Here is a 15,638-nt window from a genome sequence, read left to right on the forward strand (position 1 = left end):
ATGGATTTGTGTCATGTTGACAGGCATGCTGGGCAGCAGGAGAGAGACCCCGTCCCAACAGCAACACACAGCTATCTCCCTAGGAGATGAAAGGACAAGACTGACTGTGAGGCCAGATCCAGTCACTGTCGATAGAGAGATCACAGCTTCAAGCTGAGGATTAAAGGTGAGTGTAAGCAATCTCATTGCAAATCCTCAAACTCAGCCCTCACACTGAAGGACACTCCTCTTGGTCAGTGTCTTCACTCACTGGGAGCTTTGCCTGAGTAAGGACCTTAGCATCTCATCATGATTTATTTCTAGAGAGATTGATGAAGGACAAGGAGATCTGCCTGCCACCCACTTGTCTATCGAGCTCTCTAATAAACCCTTTATTCATGCTTCTAATCCCTTATATCTATCCCTCTGTCAAGCCTCTGTCACAGTCTCTGTACCTGTTTTTATCTATCCCTGTACCAACCCCCTTTCACATCCCTCTGTCTATCTTTCTGCTTAGACATCTATGAATCTCCTGCTTTCCTAGAAAATATGTTTTAGCCATAAACAATTAATTGAGCTGAGTGCACGTCTATCTAGGAACATTCGTTGGTGTGTTTTTGTAGTAGACATCTGACGACATGATTTCAGGGTACCTTTTGGCCAGTAAATCTATGAATTGGTGAATGAAAGAAGTTGAGAACAGGTGTAGGAAAGTCACAAATACACTGTGTTGCTGTTCTTTTGTTGGGATGCTGCTCTGTGGTGGAGAAATTCTATTCTTAGCTCTATGCAATACCTGGGTGAGAAGCAGTTCCTCAGTTGGGTGAGATCATAAACTTTGATCTTAGATGGCACACTGAATTTGTAAGGAATCACATAGAGGGAAATCACAGCATTGTACAACAAACTCCTTAACTAATCATTACTTTTTCTCAATCACTAGTTGAATCAGATGAAGAATGGAGAAAGGAGAAGGGGAAAATCAAACGTCTATCTCCGAATTCATCCTGCTGGGATTCGGGAATCTCCCTGGACTGCAAATTCTGTTCTTCTTGCTGTTTCTAGGTATCTACATTGTCACCATGGCTGCGAACTTGGTCATTGTTGTGCTGGTTGTGGTTGATCAGCACCTTCACAGTCCCATGTACTTCTTCCTGGGGAACTTGTCCTGGTTGGAAATCTGCTACTCCTCAACCATTGTGCCCAGGATGATGGCCAGTTTCCTGACTGGGGACAGAACTGTTTCTGTTACCGGCTGCATGGTTCAGTTTTATTGGTTTGGTGTCCTATTGACTGTTGAGTGTTATCTGCTAGTTTCGATGTCTTATGATCGGTACTTAGCGATATGTAAACCCCTGCGCTATGCAACACTTATGAATGGCAGGTTCTGTATGCAGCTAGCAGCTGGATCTTGGCTAAGTTCATTCATCATTCTTGCTATAATAATATATTTGGTATCACAATTAGCCTTCTGTGGCCCTAATGAAATTGATAATTTCTTCTGTGATCTCACCCAAATGATTAACCTCTCCTGCAGCGACACCGGTCTGGTTAATCTGGCAACCCTCATCTTCTCTTCCACAAACATCATTCTACCATTTCTTTTGACCCTGGCATCTTATGTTTATATCATCTCCACCATCCTGAGAATCTCTTCCATCACTGGCAAGCAAAAGGCCTTTTCCACCTGCTCCTCCCATCTTATCATGGTGACAATTTATTATGGGACTCTAATAACTGTCTACATGTTACCAAACACTGGAGCACTCAGAATCCTGAACAAATTTGTTTCTGTCCTTTACACTGTCTTGACACCCCTGATCAATCCCCTCATCTACAGCCTGAGAAACAAAAAGGTCAAAGAGGCCCTGAGGAGAGCACGGCAGAAATGTCGGGTCTTCCAATAAACTCTGAGAAATTGATTGAAATCATAGAATCATATAATTATAGCACTGGATAGAACCATTTTGTGAATGGTGAAATTGACATTTATTGATATTTACCAAGAAAATCTAGGCCTACCGAGAATAGCTATTTGTGATGTAACACAAAGTCTTTCTACTTTGTATTTACTAGATTCTCCATTAATTGTTTCAGTCTTAGGAAAATTTCCCTCTTTCTCAAATTAAACAAAAGCAGGGATCTGTTTAGTAGAACTGGTGAATGATTCCAATCACACATCCCACCCCACATACACACACCCCCTTCTGTGGACAATTTCAAAACTTTTTTTTTTCATTATTTATTCCAAAAAAGGAAAATGCCCAACCTCAAAAATGTTGGTTCTAAATGGGGGTTTACAATGGGTTCTGGTTCTGACTGCTCATCCTGCAGGAAAACAAGCCAAGTAAAAAGTGACCACTTGGTCCAATGAAAACGCCGTCAGGTATTAAGTGATATTAACATGATTTTCCCCTATTCCTTTTTTTGTGTATTTAAAAAAATATATTCTTAAGACTTTTGACCCTGCCAGAAGTCTCCATTCTGAGGATACTATGAAGAGGGTAAACCTCAGGAATGAAAATTAATAGGAATGGGGGCAAGATATATCCATTTTTCAAAGTGTGTTGGTAGCAGACTTTAACACCTGCCCATGCTTTTGAAAGCAGTATTGTAAGTAAAGTGGTGCTCGTTGGATTTGACACTTTGGTACCATGGATCAATTCCATGCAAAGGACACTGTAAGAGCCACTAAATTCATTATTGTACTTCATGGCCAGCTATGCTTATTAAGGGACAAAACAACACCAAGGGATAGACAATGAGGCAGTAAATATCATAATGCCCCTATATAATCCATGGTACATACACACCTGGAATACTGCCTGCAGGTCTAGTTGCCCCATCTGAAAAAAAGATATATTAGAATTGGAAAAGGTACAGAGAAGGGCAACAAAAATGATTAGGGGTATGGGACAGCTTCCATATGAGGAGAATTAAAGAGACTGGTGTTCAGATTAGAAAAGAGATGACTAAGGGGTATGTTAGAGGTCCATAAAACCATTAATGGTGTGGCGATGGTGAATAAGGAAGTGTTAATTATCCCTTCACATAACACAAGAATTTTACCCAATGAAATTAATAGGCAGCAGGTTTAAAACAAACAAAAGGAAGTATTTCTTCAGAAAACTCACAGTCAACCTGTGGAATTGTTGCCAGAGGATTTTGTGAAGGCCAAAAGAATAACTGGGTTCAAAAAAGAACTAGATAATTCCTTGGAGGATAGCTCCATCAATAGTTATTAGCCAGAATGACCAATGTTCTGTCATGGCATGGCCATTCTTATGTTCTTAGCGCCATTCCCAAATGACCAAGGGATTTGGGATCTTGGGATTTGGGAATGTCCCAGAACTGCATGTTCTTCTCTTCCTGCTGTTTCCAGTGATCTTTGTTATGACCATGACCGGCAACACCCTCATCACTGTGCTAGTTGTGGTGTATCAGCACCTTCACACCCCCATGTACTTCTTCCTGGGGAACTTGTCCTGCTTGGAGACCTGCTACAGCTCAGCCATCCTGCCCAGGATGCTGGCAAGTCTCCGGACTGGGGACAGAACCATTTCTGTCAGGGGGTGCTTTATACAATTTTATTGTTTTGGTTTCATGTTAGTAGCAGAATGTTACATTTTAGCCGTGATGTCTTACGACGGATATTTAGCGATATGTGAACCTCTGCATTATGCAGCCCAAATGAATGCCAGGTTCTGCCTCCAGCTCATGACAGGCTGTTGGACAAGTGGACTCCTAGTTAGCACAATAGGAATGTTTCTGATGTCACTGTCAACTTTCTGACCATTGACCATTTCCTTTGTGAGTTCACCCCAGTGATTAAAGTCTCCTGTGGCGACACCAGCCTGGCTGATATGGTGAGTTCCCTCATCTCCTCTGTAGACACCCTGCCAGCATTTCTACTCACCCTGACTTCCCATATTTGTATCATCTCCACCATCCTGAGAATCCCTTCCACTAGCGGGAAGCAAAAAGCCTTTTCCACCTGCTCCTCCCACCTCACTGTCATTTCATTTTTCTATGGCACCCTCGTTATTGTCTATGTGCTACCCAACACCAATGAACTTAGAGACCTGCACAAAATGTTCTCTGTCTTCTACACCACCCTTACTCCCCTGGTCAATCTGCTCTTCAACAGCTTGAGAAACAAAGAGGTCAAGGAAGTCCTGAGAACAGAACAGAGCTCTCAGAAAAAGGATTGTATTTATAAGAACTGAGCGGGGTTTAATGACAGGAAGATAAATTAATCTGGGTTAACTCAAGGGAGAGAGACTAAATCTCCATGTATTTTAGGTCTGGCCAATCAGGGTAATTAGCACTCAGTGGCCATCTTACTTTAAATGGGATAATGTCAATGAATCAAATAGAACCATGCAACAACCTGGTCTGATGAGTTTTTGGGCAACTGTATCTATCACTCAGTTTCCAGAGAGGTGCATTTACTTCTACATTTCGTGTTAAGACCAGGGCTAATTTTTTGGGGGGTCATGCAGATATTGGTTCTTGGTGACAGAAATCATGTGTGGTGTGGAAAAGGTTGCACAGAGTGCAAGGTGGAAAATTCAGCCCAGGTCTGTAAATACTAAAAGTACATAATTTGGTGTACTTTGATATTAGTTTTTTTTTAATGTGTACTGTTATTTATTGGACATTGGGGTAGTTTGGCAGCAAAGAAATATCATTATATGTAAAAAAATGAGGAAATCATATTAAAAATTCTCTTTATTCATTCATTCATAAATGATTAACTGAAAGGTCTCAAAATGGAATTGTAAATAGGGAATAATTTTCATCTATGACCTGGAGGAGAACATAATATCATCACCGATAAAGTTTGCTGATGTCACAAAAATTGTGGAGGTGGTAAATAATGAAGTCGACAAGTCAGTGACACAGAGATATCTGGATCACTTAGTAAGCTGGGCACTAGCAAACAATAGGTGTTTTAATACAGATACATATAAAGTTATACATCTAAGAACAAAGAATGTAGACCATACTTACAGGATGGGGGATTTTATCATGGGAAGCAGTGACTCTGAAAAAAGATCCAGGTGCCATGATGGCTAAACAGCAGAACACAAGCTCCCAGCTTTGATGCTGTGGAGACATTTTGGCCAAAAGGGGCTAATACAATCTTTGGATGCATAAACAGGGAAATCTTGGGAAGGAAGAAAGAGGTTATTTTACCTCTGTTTTTTGCACCAGTGTGGCCAGTGATGGAATATTGTGTCCGTTTCTGGTGTCCACATTGAAAAAAGAATGTTGTTAAATTGGAGAGGATTCAAAGAAGAGCCACGAGAATGATTAAAGGATTAGAAAACCTGCCTTATAGTGATAATCTCGAGGAGCTCCATCTATTTCTCTTAAGAAAGAGAATGATAAGGTGTGATTTGATCACAGTCTATAAGTACCTGTAAAAGGAAAAATATTTGCTAATAGAGAGCTCTTTAATCTAGCAGGCATTCACCCAAGAGTTCCGAAAAAACTCAAATGTAATATTGTGGAACTATTAACTATGATTTGTAACCTGTCCTTTAAAGCAGCTTCTGTACCCAGTGACTGGAAGATAGCTAATGTAACGCCAATATTTAAAAAGGGCTCTAGAAGTGATCCCGGCAATTACAGTCTAACGTAAGTCTAACGTCAGTACCTGGCAAATTAGTTGAAACAACAGTAAAGAATAAAATTGTCAGACACATAGAAGAACATAAATTGTTGGGGAAAAGTCAACATGGTTTCTGTAAAGGGAAATCATGTCTTACTAATCTATTAGAGTTCTTTGAAAGGGTCAACAAAGATGTGGGCAAGGGGGATTCAGTGGACATAGTGTACTTAGATTTCCAGAAAGCCTTAGACAAGATCCCTCACCAAAGGCTCTTATGTGAATTAAGTTGTCATGGGATAAGAGGGAAGATTCTTTCATAGATTGAGAACTGGTCAAAAGACAGGGAACAAAGGGTAGGAATAAATGGTAAATTTTCAGAATGGAGAGGGGTAACTAGTGGTGTTCAACAAATCAGTCGTAGGACCAATCCAATTCAACTTATTCATAAATGATCTGGAGAAAGGGGTAAACAGTGAGGTGGCAAAGTCTGCAGATGATAATAAACTGCTCAAGATAGTTAAGACCAAAGTAGACTGTGAGGAACTTCATAAAGATCTCACAAAACTAAGTGATTGGGCAACAAAATGGCAAATGAAATTCAATGTGGATAAATGTAAAGTAATGCACATTGGAAAAAATAACCCCAACTATGCATACAATATGATGGGGGCTAATTTAGCTACAACTAATCAGGAAAGAGATCTTAGCGTCATCGTGGATAGTTCTCTGAAGATGTCCACGCAGTGTGCAATGGCAGTCAAAAAAGCAAACAGGATGTTAGGAATCATTAAAAAAGGGATAGAGAATAAGATGGAGAATATCATATTGCCCTTATATAAATCCATGGTACACCCACATCTTGAATACTGCATACAGATGTGGTCTCCTCACCTCAGAAAAGATATACTGGCATTAGAAAAGGTTCAGAGATGGGCAACTAAAATGATTAGGGGTTTGGAACAGGTCCCATATGAGGAGAGATTAAAGAGACTAGAACTTTTCAGCTTGGAAAAGAGGAGACTAAGGGGGGGATATGATAGAGGTATATAAAATCATGAGTGGTGTGGAGAAAGTGAATAAGGAAAAGTTATTTACTTGTTCCCATAATATAAGAACTAGGGGCCACCAAATGAAATTAATGGGCAGCAGGTTTAAAACAAATAAAAGGAAGTTCTTCTTCACACAGCATACAGTCAACCTGTGGAACTCCTTGCCTGAGGAGGTTATGAAGGCTAGGACTATAAGAGGGTTTAAAAGAGAACTAGATAAATTCATGGAGGTTACGTCCATTAATGGCTATTAGCCAGGATGGGTAAGGAATGGTGTCCCTAGCCTCTGTTTGTCAGATGGTGGAGATGGATGGCAGGAGAGAGATCACTTGATCATTACCTGTTAGGTTCATTCCCTCTGGGCAGCTGGCATTGGCCACTGTTGGCAGACAGGATACTGGATCTGGATGGACCTTTGGTCTGACCAAGTATGACCATTCTTATGTTCTTATGTTCTTATAAAAACCCCATGGCTGGAAGTTGAATCTAGACAAATTAAGACAAAATAAATTGTAAATTTCTAATACTGTGGGTAATTAATCATTGGGACAACTTACGAGAGGTTCTGGTGGATTCTCTGTCACTGTCAATTTTTAAACAAGAATGGATGTTTTGTTTTGTTTTTTCGTAAGAAATCAGCTCTTGTTCAATAAGAAGTTATTTCAGGGAAGTCCTATGACGTTTATTACACAGGACATGTGACTACATAAATACCATGGTTCGCTTCTGTCCTTAGATTGTATGAATCCATAAATGGATTGGATGGATACTGGAACTAATTCTAACCGTTTGCACTTCATTTCCAATACAGAATATGTCAATTCAAGCATGAAAGAGCCAACTGCATTCTAATCACATTTACACTTAGGCTTGGAAGGATTCGATTTCTATTGGTAAATGTCCTAAACCTCAGTTTCACTGTACACACACAAACAGATAAAAAATATTTCCATCTATAATAGAGGAAATGTACAGGTATGCAAAGTATGAAAAATGCTGCTCGAGGACTCATTTGAGGATCTTTTCTTTGTGTATTTTGACATGTGACATTGACAATTTATGTTTTAATAGTTATAAAAGTTTAAAGCTATAGTCATAAACCTCAGAATTTACTGTCATTAGTTATATTCTGACCTCCTCTATTGTCTGACACCTGCCCCCCTAAATTTTCCACAACTGTGAATATGTAAATAAATAAAAATTGAAAAAGTACTTAAAATATCTGTCTAAATTATGAAAAATGCAAATCAAATTCTGCCAAGCCTAATCAGACTGGTGTCAATCCAGTTTAAGTGATATTGATCAAGATTAACTCAACCATAAATGAGACCAGAATCTGGTCGGTCAAGATGGGATATACAAAAACGGCCAAGAGTCCTGTGGCACCTTATCGACTAACAGACGTATTGGAGCATAAGCTTTCATCGGTGAATACCTACTTCATAGGATGCATGTAGTGGAAATTTCCAGAGGCAGGTATAAATATGCAAGCAAGAATCAGGCTAGGAAAAACAAGGTTAGTTCAATCAGGGAGGATGAGGCCCTCTTCTAGCAGCGGAGGTCTGAACACCAAGGGAGGAGAAACTGCTTTTGAAGCTGGCGAGCCAGTCACAGTCTGTGTTTAACCCTGAGCTGATGGTGTCCAATTTGCAAGTGAACTGAAGCTCAGCAGTTTCTCTTTTAAGTCTGGTCCTGAAGTTCTTTTGCTGCGGGATGGCTGCCTTGAAATCTGCTATTGTGAGCCCAGGGAGGTTGAAGTGTTCTCCTACAGGGTTTTGTATATTGCCATTCCTAATATCTGATTTGTGTCCATTTATCCTTTTACGTAGGGACTGTCCAGTTTGGCTGATGTACATAGCAGAGGGGCATTGCTGGCACATGATGGCGTATATTACATTGGTGGACGTGCAGGTGAATGCACCGGTGATGGTGTGGCTGATCGGGTTAGGTCCTGTGATGGTGTTGCTGGTGTAGATATGTGGGCAGAGCTGGCATCGAGGTTTGTTGCATGGATTGGTTCCTGAGTTAGAGTCACTATGGTGCAGTGTGTAGTTGCTGATGCGAATATGCTTCAGGTTTGCGGGTTGTTTTTGGCGAGGACTGGCCTGCCTCCCAAGGCCTGTGAAAGTGGGGGATCGTTGTCCAGGATGGGTTGTAGATCACTGATGATGCCTTGGAGATGGGATATAGTAATACCCTGATAAAACTTTCCCAGGTTTAATTCTACCTTCGATCCCTTCTCTGCTAAATCAGTGATAACTTTAATGTAGGCATGCAATGTGTGTGTAGGTGGGTTGGGTGGGGGGGAGTAGGAGCTTGTGGATTTAAGGAGTAGAGATGTTCAGGAATTTTTTGACAAAATGTTTTTCTTTTTTCCATCAAACAACACTGATTTGCTGAAGCCAGAATCATTTGTTGGGGCGGGGGGTCAGTTTGAGGAATTTCCTTTTCAAAAGAGAGAAAGAGGAAGGGCACAATTGAAATTCATCATTCAATTCATCCTCTTGGGATTCAGGAATCTCCATAAACTTGCAAGTTTTACTGTTTCTAGTGATATATGTCATGACCATGGCTCAGAACATCCTCATCATTGTGCTAGCTGTGGCTGATCGGCACTTTCACAACCCCATGTACTGCTTCCTGGGGAACTTGTCTACTTGGAGACCTGCTTTACCTCCACCATCCTGCCCAGGATGCTGGACAGTCTCTGACTGGGGATGGAACCATTTCTGTTGGGGGCTGTATTGTACAATTGTATTGCTTTGGTTGTCTGGTAGCTGCAGAATGTGTCTCCTATCAGTGACATCTTATGATACATATTAAGAGATATGATACTGCCAAGAATGACCTTGAGCGGATCACTGCAGACTACGTGGCTCTGGGAAGAAGGATAAAGGAGTTTGAGGCGCAAGTGGTGTTCTCATCCATCCTCCCCGTGGAAGGAAAAGGCCGGGGTAGAGACCATCGAATCGTGGAAGTCAACGAATGGCTACGCAGGTGGTGTCAGGGAGAAGGCTTTGGATTCTTTGACCATGGGATGGTGTTCCAAGAAGGAGGAGTGCTAGGCAGAGACGGGCTCCACCTAACGAAGAGAGGGAAGAGCATCTTCGCAAGCAGGCTGGCTAACCTAGTGAGGAGGGCTTTAAACTAGGTTCACCGGGGGAAGGAGACCAAAGCCCTGAGGTAAGTGGGGAAGTGGGATACCGGGAGGAAGCACGAGCAGGAGCGCGAGCAGGAGCACGAGAAGGGAGGGCTCCTGCCTCATACTGAGAAAGAGGGGCGATCAGCGGGTTATCTCAAGTGCCTATAGACAAATGCACGAAGCCGGGGAAAAAAGCAGGGAGAACTGGAAGTCCTGGCAAAGTCAAGGAATTATGATGTGATTGGAATAACAGAGACTTGGTGGGATAACCCTCAGCGAGTTTGCAGATGACACTAAACTGGGAGGAGAGGTAGATACGCTGGAGGGTAGGGATAGGATACTGTCATAAATATAAAGGGAAGGGTAAACCCCTTTAAAATCCCTCCTGGCCAGAGGAAAAATCCTCTTACCTATAAAGGGTTAAGAAGCTAAAGGTAACCTCGCTGGCACCTGACCAAAATGACCAATGAGGAGACAAGATACTTTCAAAAGCTGGGAGGAGGGAGAAAAACAAAGGGTCTGGGTCTGTCTGTGTGATGCTTTTGCCGGGGACAGAACAGGAATGGAGTCTTAGAACTTAGTAAAAAGAAAAGGAGTACTTGTGGCACCTTAGAGACTAACCAATTTATTTGAGCATAAGCTTTTGTGAGCTACAGCTCACTTCATCAGAGAAGTGCATCCGATGAAGTGAGCTGTAGCTCACGAAAGCTTATGCTCAAATAAATTGGTTAGTCTCTAAGGTGCCACAAGTACTCCTTTTCTTTTTGCGAATACAGACTAACACGGCTGTTACTCTGAAACCTTAGAACTTAGTAAGTAATCTAGCTAGGTATGTGTTAGATTATGATTTCTCTAAATGGCTGAGAAAATAGCTGTGCTGAATAGAATGAATATTCCTGTCTGTGTGTCTTTTTTGTAACTTAAGGTTTTGCCTAGAGGGATTCTCTATGTTTTGAATCTAATTACCCTGTAAGGTATTTACCATCCTGATTTTACAGAGGTGATTCTTTTTGTTCTTCTATTAAAAGTCTTCTTGTAAGGAAACTGAATGCTTTTTCATTGTTCTAAGATCCAAGGGTTTGGGTCTGTGGTCACCTATGCAAATTGGTGAGGGTTTTTACCAAACCTTCCCCAGGAAGTGGGGTGCAAGGGTTGAGAGGATTTTGGGGGGAAAGACGTGTCCAAACTACGTTTTCTCAGGAACCCAGATAAAGTTTGGTGGTGGCAGTGGAAGTCCAGGGGCAAAGGGTAAAATAGTTTGTACCTTGGGGAAGTTTTAACCTAAGCTGGTAAAAGTAAGCTTAAGGTTTTCATGCAGGTCCCCACATCTGTACCCTAGAGTTCAGAGTGGGGAAGGAACCTTGACAGATACAGAGGGACCTAGACAAATTGGAGGATTGGATCAAAAGAAATCTGATGAGGTTCAACAAGGACAAGTGCAGAATCCTGCACTTAGGACGGAAGAATCCAATGCACCGCTACAGACTAGGGACTGAATGGCTCGGCAGCAGTTCTGCAGAAAAGGACCTAAGGGTTACAGTGGACGAGAAGCTGGATATGAGTCAACAGTGTGCCCTTGTTGCCAAGAAGGCCAATGGCATTTTGGGATGTATAAGTAGGGGCATTGCCAGCAGATCGAGGGACGTGATCGTTCCCCTCTATTCGACATTGGTGAGGCCTCATCTGGAGTACTGTGTCCAGTTTTGGGCCCCACACTACAAGAAGGATGTGGAGAAATTGGAAAGAGTCCAGCGGAGGGCAACAAAAATGATTTGAGGACTGGAATACATGAGTTATGAGGAGAGGCTGAGGGAACTGGGGATGTTTAGTCTGCGGAAGAGAAGAATGAGGGGGGATTTGATAGCTGCTTTCAACTACCTGAAAGGGGGTTCCAAAGAGGATGGATCGAGACTGTTCTCAGTGGTAGCAGATGACAGAAGAAGGAGTAATGGTCTCAAGTTGCAGTGGGGGAGGTTTAGGTTGGATATTAGGAAAAACTTTTTCACTAGGAGGGTGGTGAAACACTGGAATGCGTTACCGAGGGAGGTGGTGGAATCTCCTTCCTTTGAAGTTTTTAAGGTCAGGCTTGACAAAGTCCTGGCTGGGATGATTTAATTGGGGATCAGTCCTGCTTTGAGCAGGGGGTTGGACTAGATGACCTCCTGAGGTCCCTTCCAACCCTGATATTCTATGATTCTATGATATACAAACCCCTCAATTATGCAGCCCTTATAAATGGCAGGTTTTCCCTCCAGCCATTCACCTAGTCTTGGATAAATGGATTTCCAGACTATATAATAATAACATGTTTTTTGTCACAATTAACTTTCTGCGGCCCCAATGAAATTGACCATCAAATTTGGCCTGAATAAAGACTGGGAGTGGTTGGGTCATTAGAAAACCTAAACCTAATTTCCCCCATACTAATTTCCCCCTACTGTTACTCACACCTTCTTGTCAGCTGTTTGAAAAGGGCCACTCTCATTACCACTACAAAAGTTATTTTCCCTCCCTTTATATCCTGATGTTAATTGAATTGTCTCGTTAGACTGACCTCAGACTTGCTAAGGCAACTCCCATCTTTTCATGTATTTATACCTGCTCCTGTATTTTCCACTCCATGCATCTGATGAAGTGGGTTGTAGCCCATGAAAGCTTATGCCCAAATAAATTTGTTTGTCTCTAAGGTGCCACAAGGACTCGTCATTGTTTTTGCTGATACAGACTAACACAACTACCACTCTGAAACCTGTCACCATTTCCTTTGTGATTTTACCCCAATTATAAAATTCTCTCTAGATTTTCAACATCCCTTTAAAAATATGCACTCCAGCCAGAACTGTAGGCAGAATTCAAATATTGATCTCCCCAATGAAGTCTACAGATGGAAAATCACCTCTCTCCTATTCTCTGCTCTAATTTCTTTCCTGATGTATTTAGATTTCCTCATCAAATTTCCACATTCAGAACTTCCAATTTACATCGATTGCTACCAACTGCCTCATTTTTCCATTTAAAAAATAATAATTTCTGCTTCCTTCATGTCACCACTGGACCATGATGGGGTTTCAGCCAGAGTGTTCATAGATACTATAACCCTCTGCAAACTGCATCTAATTTGCTACATCTGTTTTAACCCTCCATGGCCGAATGGGATCAGGAATCATAAGGAACTACGTACAGAATCACGGTGGACCAAATTCAGTAGTTTTAAGAAAGAAAGAAAGAAAGAAAGAAAGAAAGAAAGAAAGAAAGAAAGAAAGAAAGAAAGAAAGCACAATATTTGCAAACCAGTGTCTTATTTTTTTAGATTGGGATATTCAAATATATTCAAAGAGATATGAGCGTTTAATTCCCTTAGGATCACTGCTTTGCTTACTTATTTTCCCAGCAGTTCTTGTCCGCACAATAATGCTTGACTTTCATCTCTGTAGGGAACGCTTGGCTTGTTATTCACAGACCAGTAACCCTCATGTTGTTCGGACATTCTGCCCCAGTGGAGCCATCCAGAAAATGGAAATTGTTTTCCCCCTGTGGTATGAATATGATAAAAAGGCCCATTTGTTCCACAGATTCAGCACAACCGTCCTGATATTCAAGTCAGTAAGAGATTACATATCTCTTCCTTTCTGAACAGACAGAAATTCCTACTATTTCTCCTCAGTGCCCTTTCATGCCAGCGATTGTTATTGTTTCCATTACAAGGAGGACCAAAACCTCCCTGGCTGAGCTCTAAGAAAACAGCATGAAAGAGTCACCAAGGGTAAGATTTTCAAACTGCTTCAGACTCCTTTGAAAAGCTTCTGACTCCACAAAGGCAAGTAGCCATAACAGCCAATGCTTGTAAGACAGCCTGGCTCAGTGAGTAGAGCACAGGGTTACAAATCAGGACAGCTGGGGTCTGTTCCCCACTTCTGCCATGACTAGCTGGTGTAAGACCTTGGAAAATTTGTTTCCCCTTTCTCAGTTTTGTTTGTTTAGGCTGGTTCTTCAGGGCAGGGATTGTCTCTAGCACAACGGGGCCATAGGTGTTTCCATAGGTAAAATAATTGGATTTTCTTTCTTTCTTTCTTTCTTTCTTTCTTTCTTTCTTTCTTTCTTTCTTTCTTATCTGGCCTCCAACACAGTGAGCAGAGTTACTCTTCGTTTGCAACAGCCTTGCTGAAGGCAGCATGTGGATACTGTCCTTCTCTCACACTGCCCTCTCATCAAGGCTTGTTTTCTTTCTGTTACACTTTAGTTTGAGAGAAGGGAGTGTGGGGGACTAAGGGAGGAGGATATGAGGGACAACATGCAAAGAGGGGCTGTCAGACAGACAGATCTGATGCATTCATTGCCTTCAGGAAGTTGATTCCATGGCCAAGATGTTCAATCATAGGAACCAAAAGAAACTACCCTGATATGTGGAATTAGATAACCCCCCAAAACTGAGAAAAGCTTATAGGCTGGGACTTTCAAAAAGGCCTAAGGGCTCTCGGTGCCAGCCTCATATTGATAGTCACAGGGACATGGATGCCTAACTTCCAGCCCATAAACCATATTTAGCACCCAGCAGCTCCCTGGCTAAGTCACAGTTGCCCTACATCTGTTGGATCCACAGTAGAGTAGAAAGAGCAGCCCAATGCAGATGAGCTAGTGGGAAGCTCCTGTCTTCTCCCATTCCCCTGATCTCTTGACTAGCAGCTGTCTGCTGACAGCTCATGTAGTTTATTGTGTAGTGTAAGTGATAAGAGCTCGGGGTTCAGGATTAAACCTTGCTGAGAAGGCATGAAGGGGGGCTCTTATAGCTGCACAGAATAAGAATTAATGCACAAAAGAACATTATTTAAGTTGCAAAGTCAAATACGACACACAGCAGCTGGGAAATGCCAGGTTCTACAGCTTCTGTGTAACCTTACCTCTGCCCCCTTGTGCGTATGCATTATGATACACTCTTTCATTGCGTGATCATATGCTGTTTTGTTCCACAAGAGATCTGTCCTGTTCAGTGCATAGGATGGATGAACAAGGGGCAGAGTTATGGCTGCATGGCAACTGTATACCACCAGGCTTGACTTTGCAACTTAAAAATGCACCCAGTTTGTAAACTGATCCAGATGACTCGGTATCAGCGACCTGTCCTCTTCATTATTTACAATCCCCCTTTTTATGATTTTTGTATGTTAAACCCTGAGAATTCTTTTACAGGCTAGACAACAGCCTTTTACATTTTTTGTATCTATACATTTATTGTCCTATATATATTTCAACTAAAAAAAGTTCCCTGTCCTTCAATTTAACCTGATGGGTGAAGGGAAAATGGTCTCTACAATGGAATGTGTGTAACATTTTTACCCTGTCTTTACTAATACAGACCAGGTGTCCAGGGAAAAGACCCTACAGACCACGTGTCCAGGGAAAGGACCTCTCAAACTAATCAAAGTGTCTACAAATGTATGTTATAAAGAAAAGTGGATGGTTGATAAGGGATACTTGTAATTGCACAGGGTTCTGTCATGGAGGAAAGTAATGACCCACTGAAAGATGTTTTTAACTCATTGAGAACTGTTGGTTGTCACAGCTCTTAGTCATAATGTCCAGGTTAGAGATTACATTTTACTCGCCACTCAGGTAAACTGAGAACCATAAAAGACAGTCTATCAGTAATTGGGAAAACAGAACACATGGTGGAGTTAAGCTTGGGAAAGGATTTTCCCCCCAGGAAGGGAGTTTAGTTGTCTCACAACCTATAAAAGAAAAGTTAGAGTCGGTATGAATACTGTCAGCATTCCATCAGGTACAGAGAAAGGGCCCAAACTGACTTCTCTTCATCATCTACAGGGGATGGTAAAGTGTCTATACTTTCTGTATT

At 41.7% G+C, this 15,638-nt stretch overlaps 1 protein-coding gene and 1 pseudogene across 1 annotated transcript; both read left to right on the top strand.

Moving 5' to 3' along the window:
- The first annotated feature begins 962 nt into the window (after positions 1-962).
- Positions 963-1,886, top strand: LOC141997082 (olfactory receptor 11A1-like). The gene has a single exon (XM_074969398.1). The coding sequence runs from the start codon at positions 1,062-1,064 to the stop codon at positions 1,884-1,886; it is 825 nt and encodes a 274-aa protein (XP_074825499.1). The 5' UTR covers positions 963-1,061.
- A 1,399-nt stretch (positions 1,887-3,285) lies between these two features.
- Positions 3,286-4,205, top strand: LOC141997083 (olfactory receptor 5D18-like; annotated as a pseudogene).
- The last annotated feature ends 11,433 nt before the right edge of the window (positions 4,206-15,638 follow it).

Source organism: Natator depressus, chromosome 13, assembly GCF_965152275.1.
Source record: "Natator depressus isolate rNatDep1 chromosome 13, rNatDep2.hap1, whole genome shotgun sequence".
NCBI classification, from domain to species: Eukaryota; Metazoa; Chordata; order Testudines; family Cheloniidae; genus Natator; species Natator depressus.

Bases quoted from the DNA above. Each gene is read 5' to 3' on its own strand.
- LOC141997082 (XM_074969398.1), top strand. From the start codon at position 1,062: ATGGCTGCGAACTTGGTCATTGTTGTGCTGGTTGTGGTTGATCAGCAC.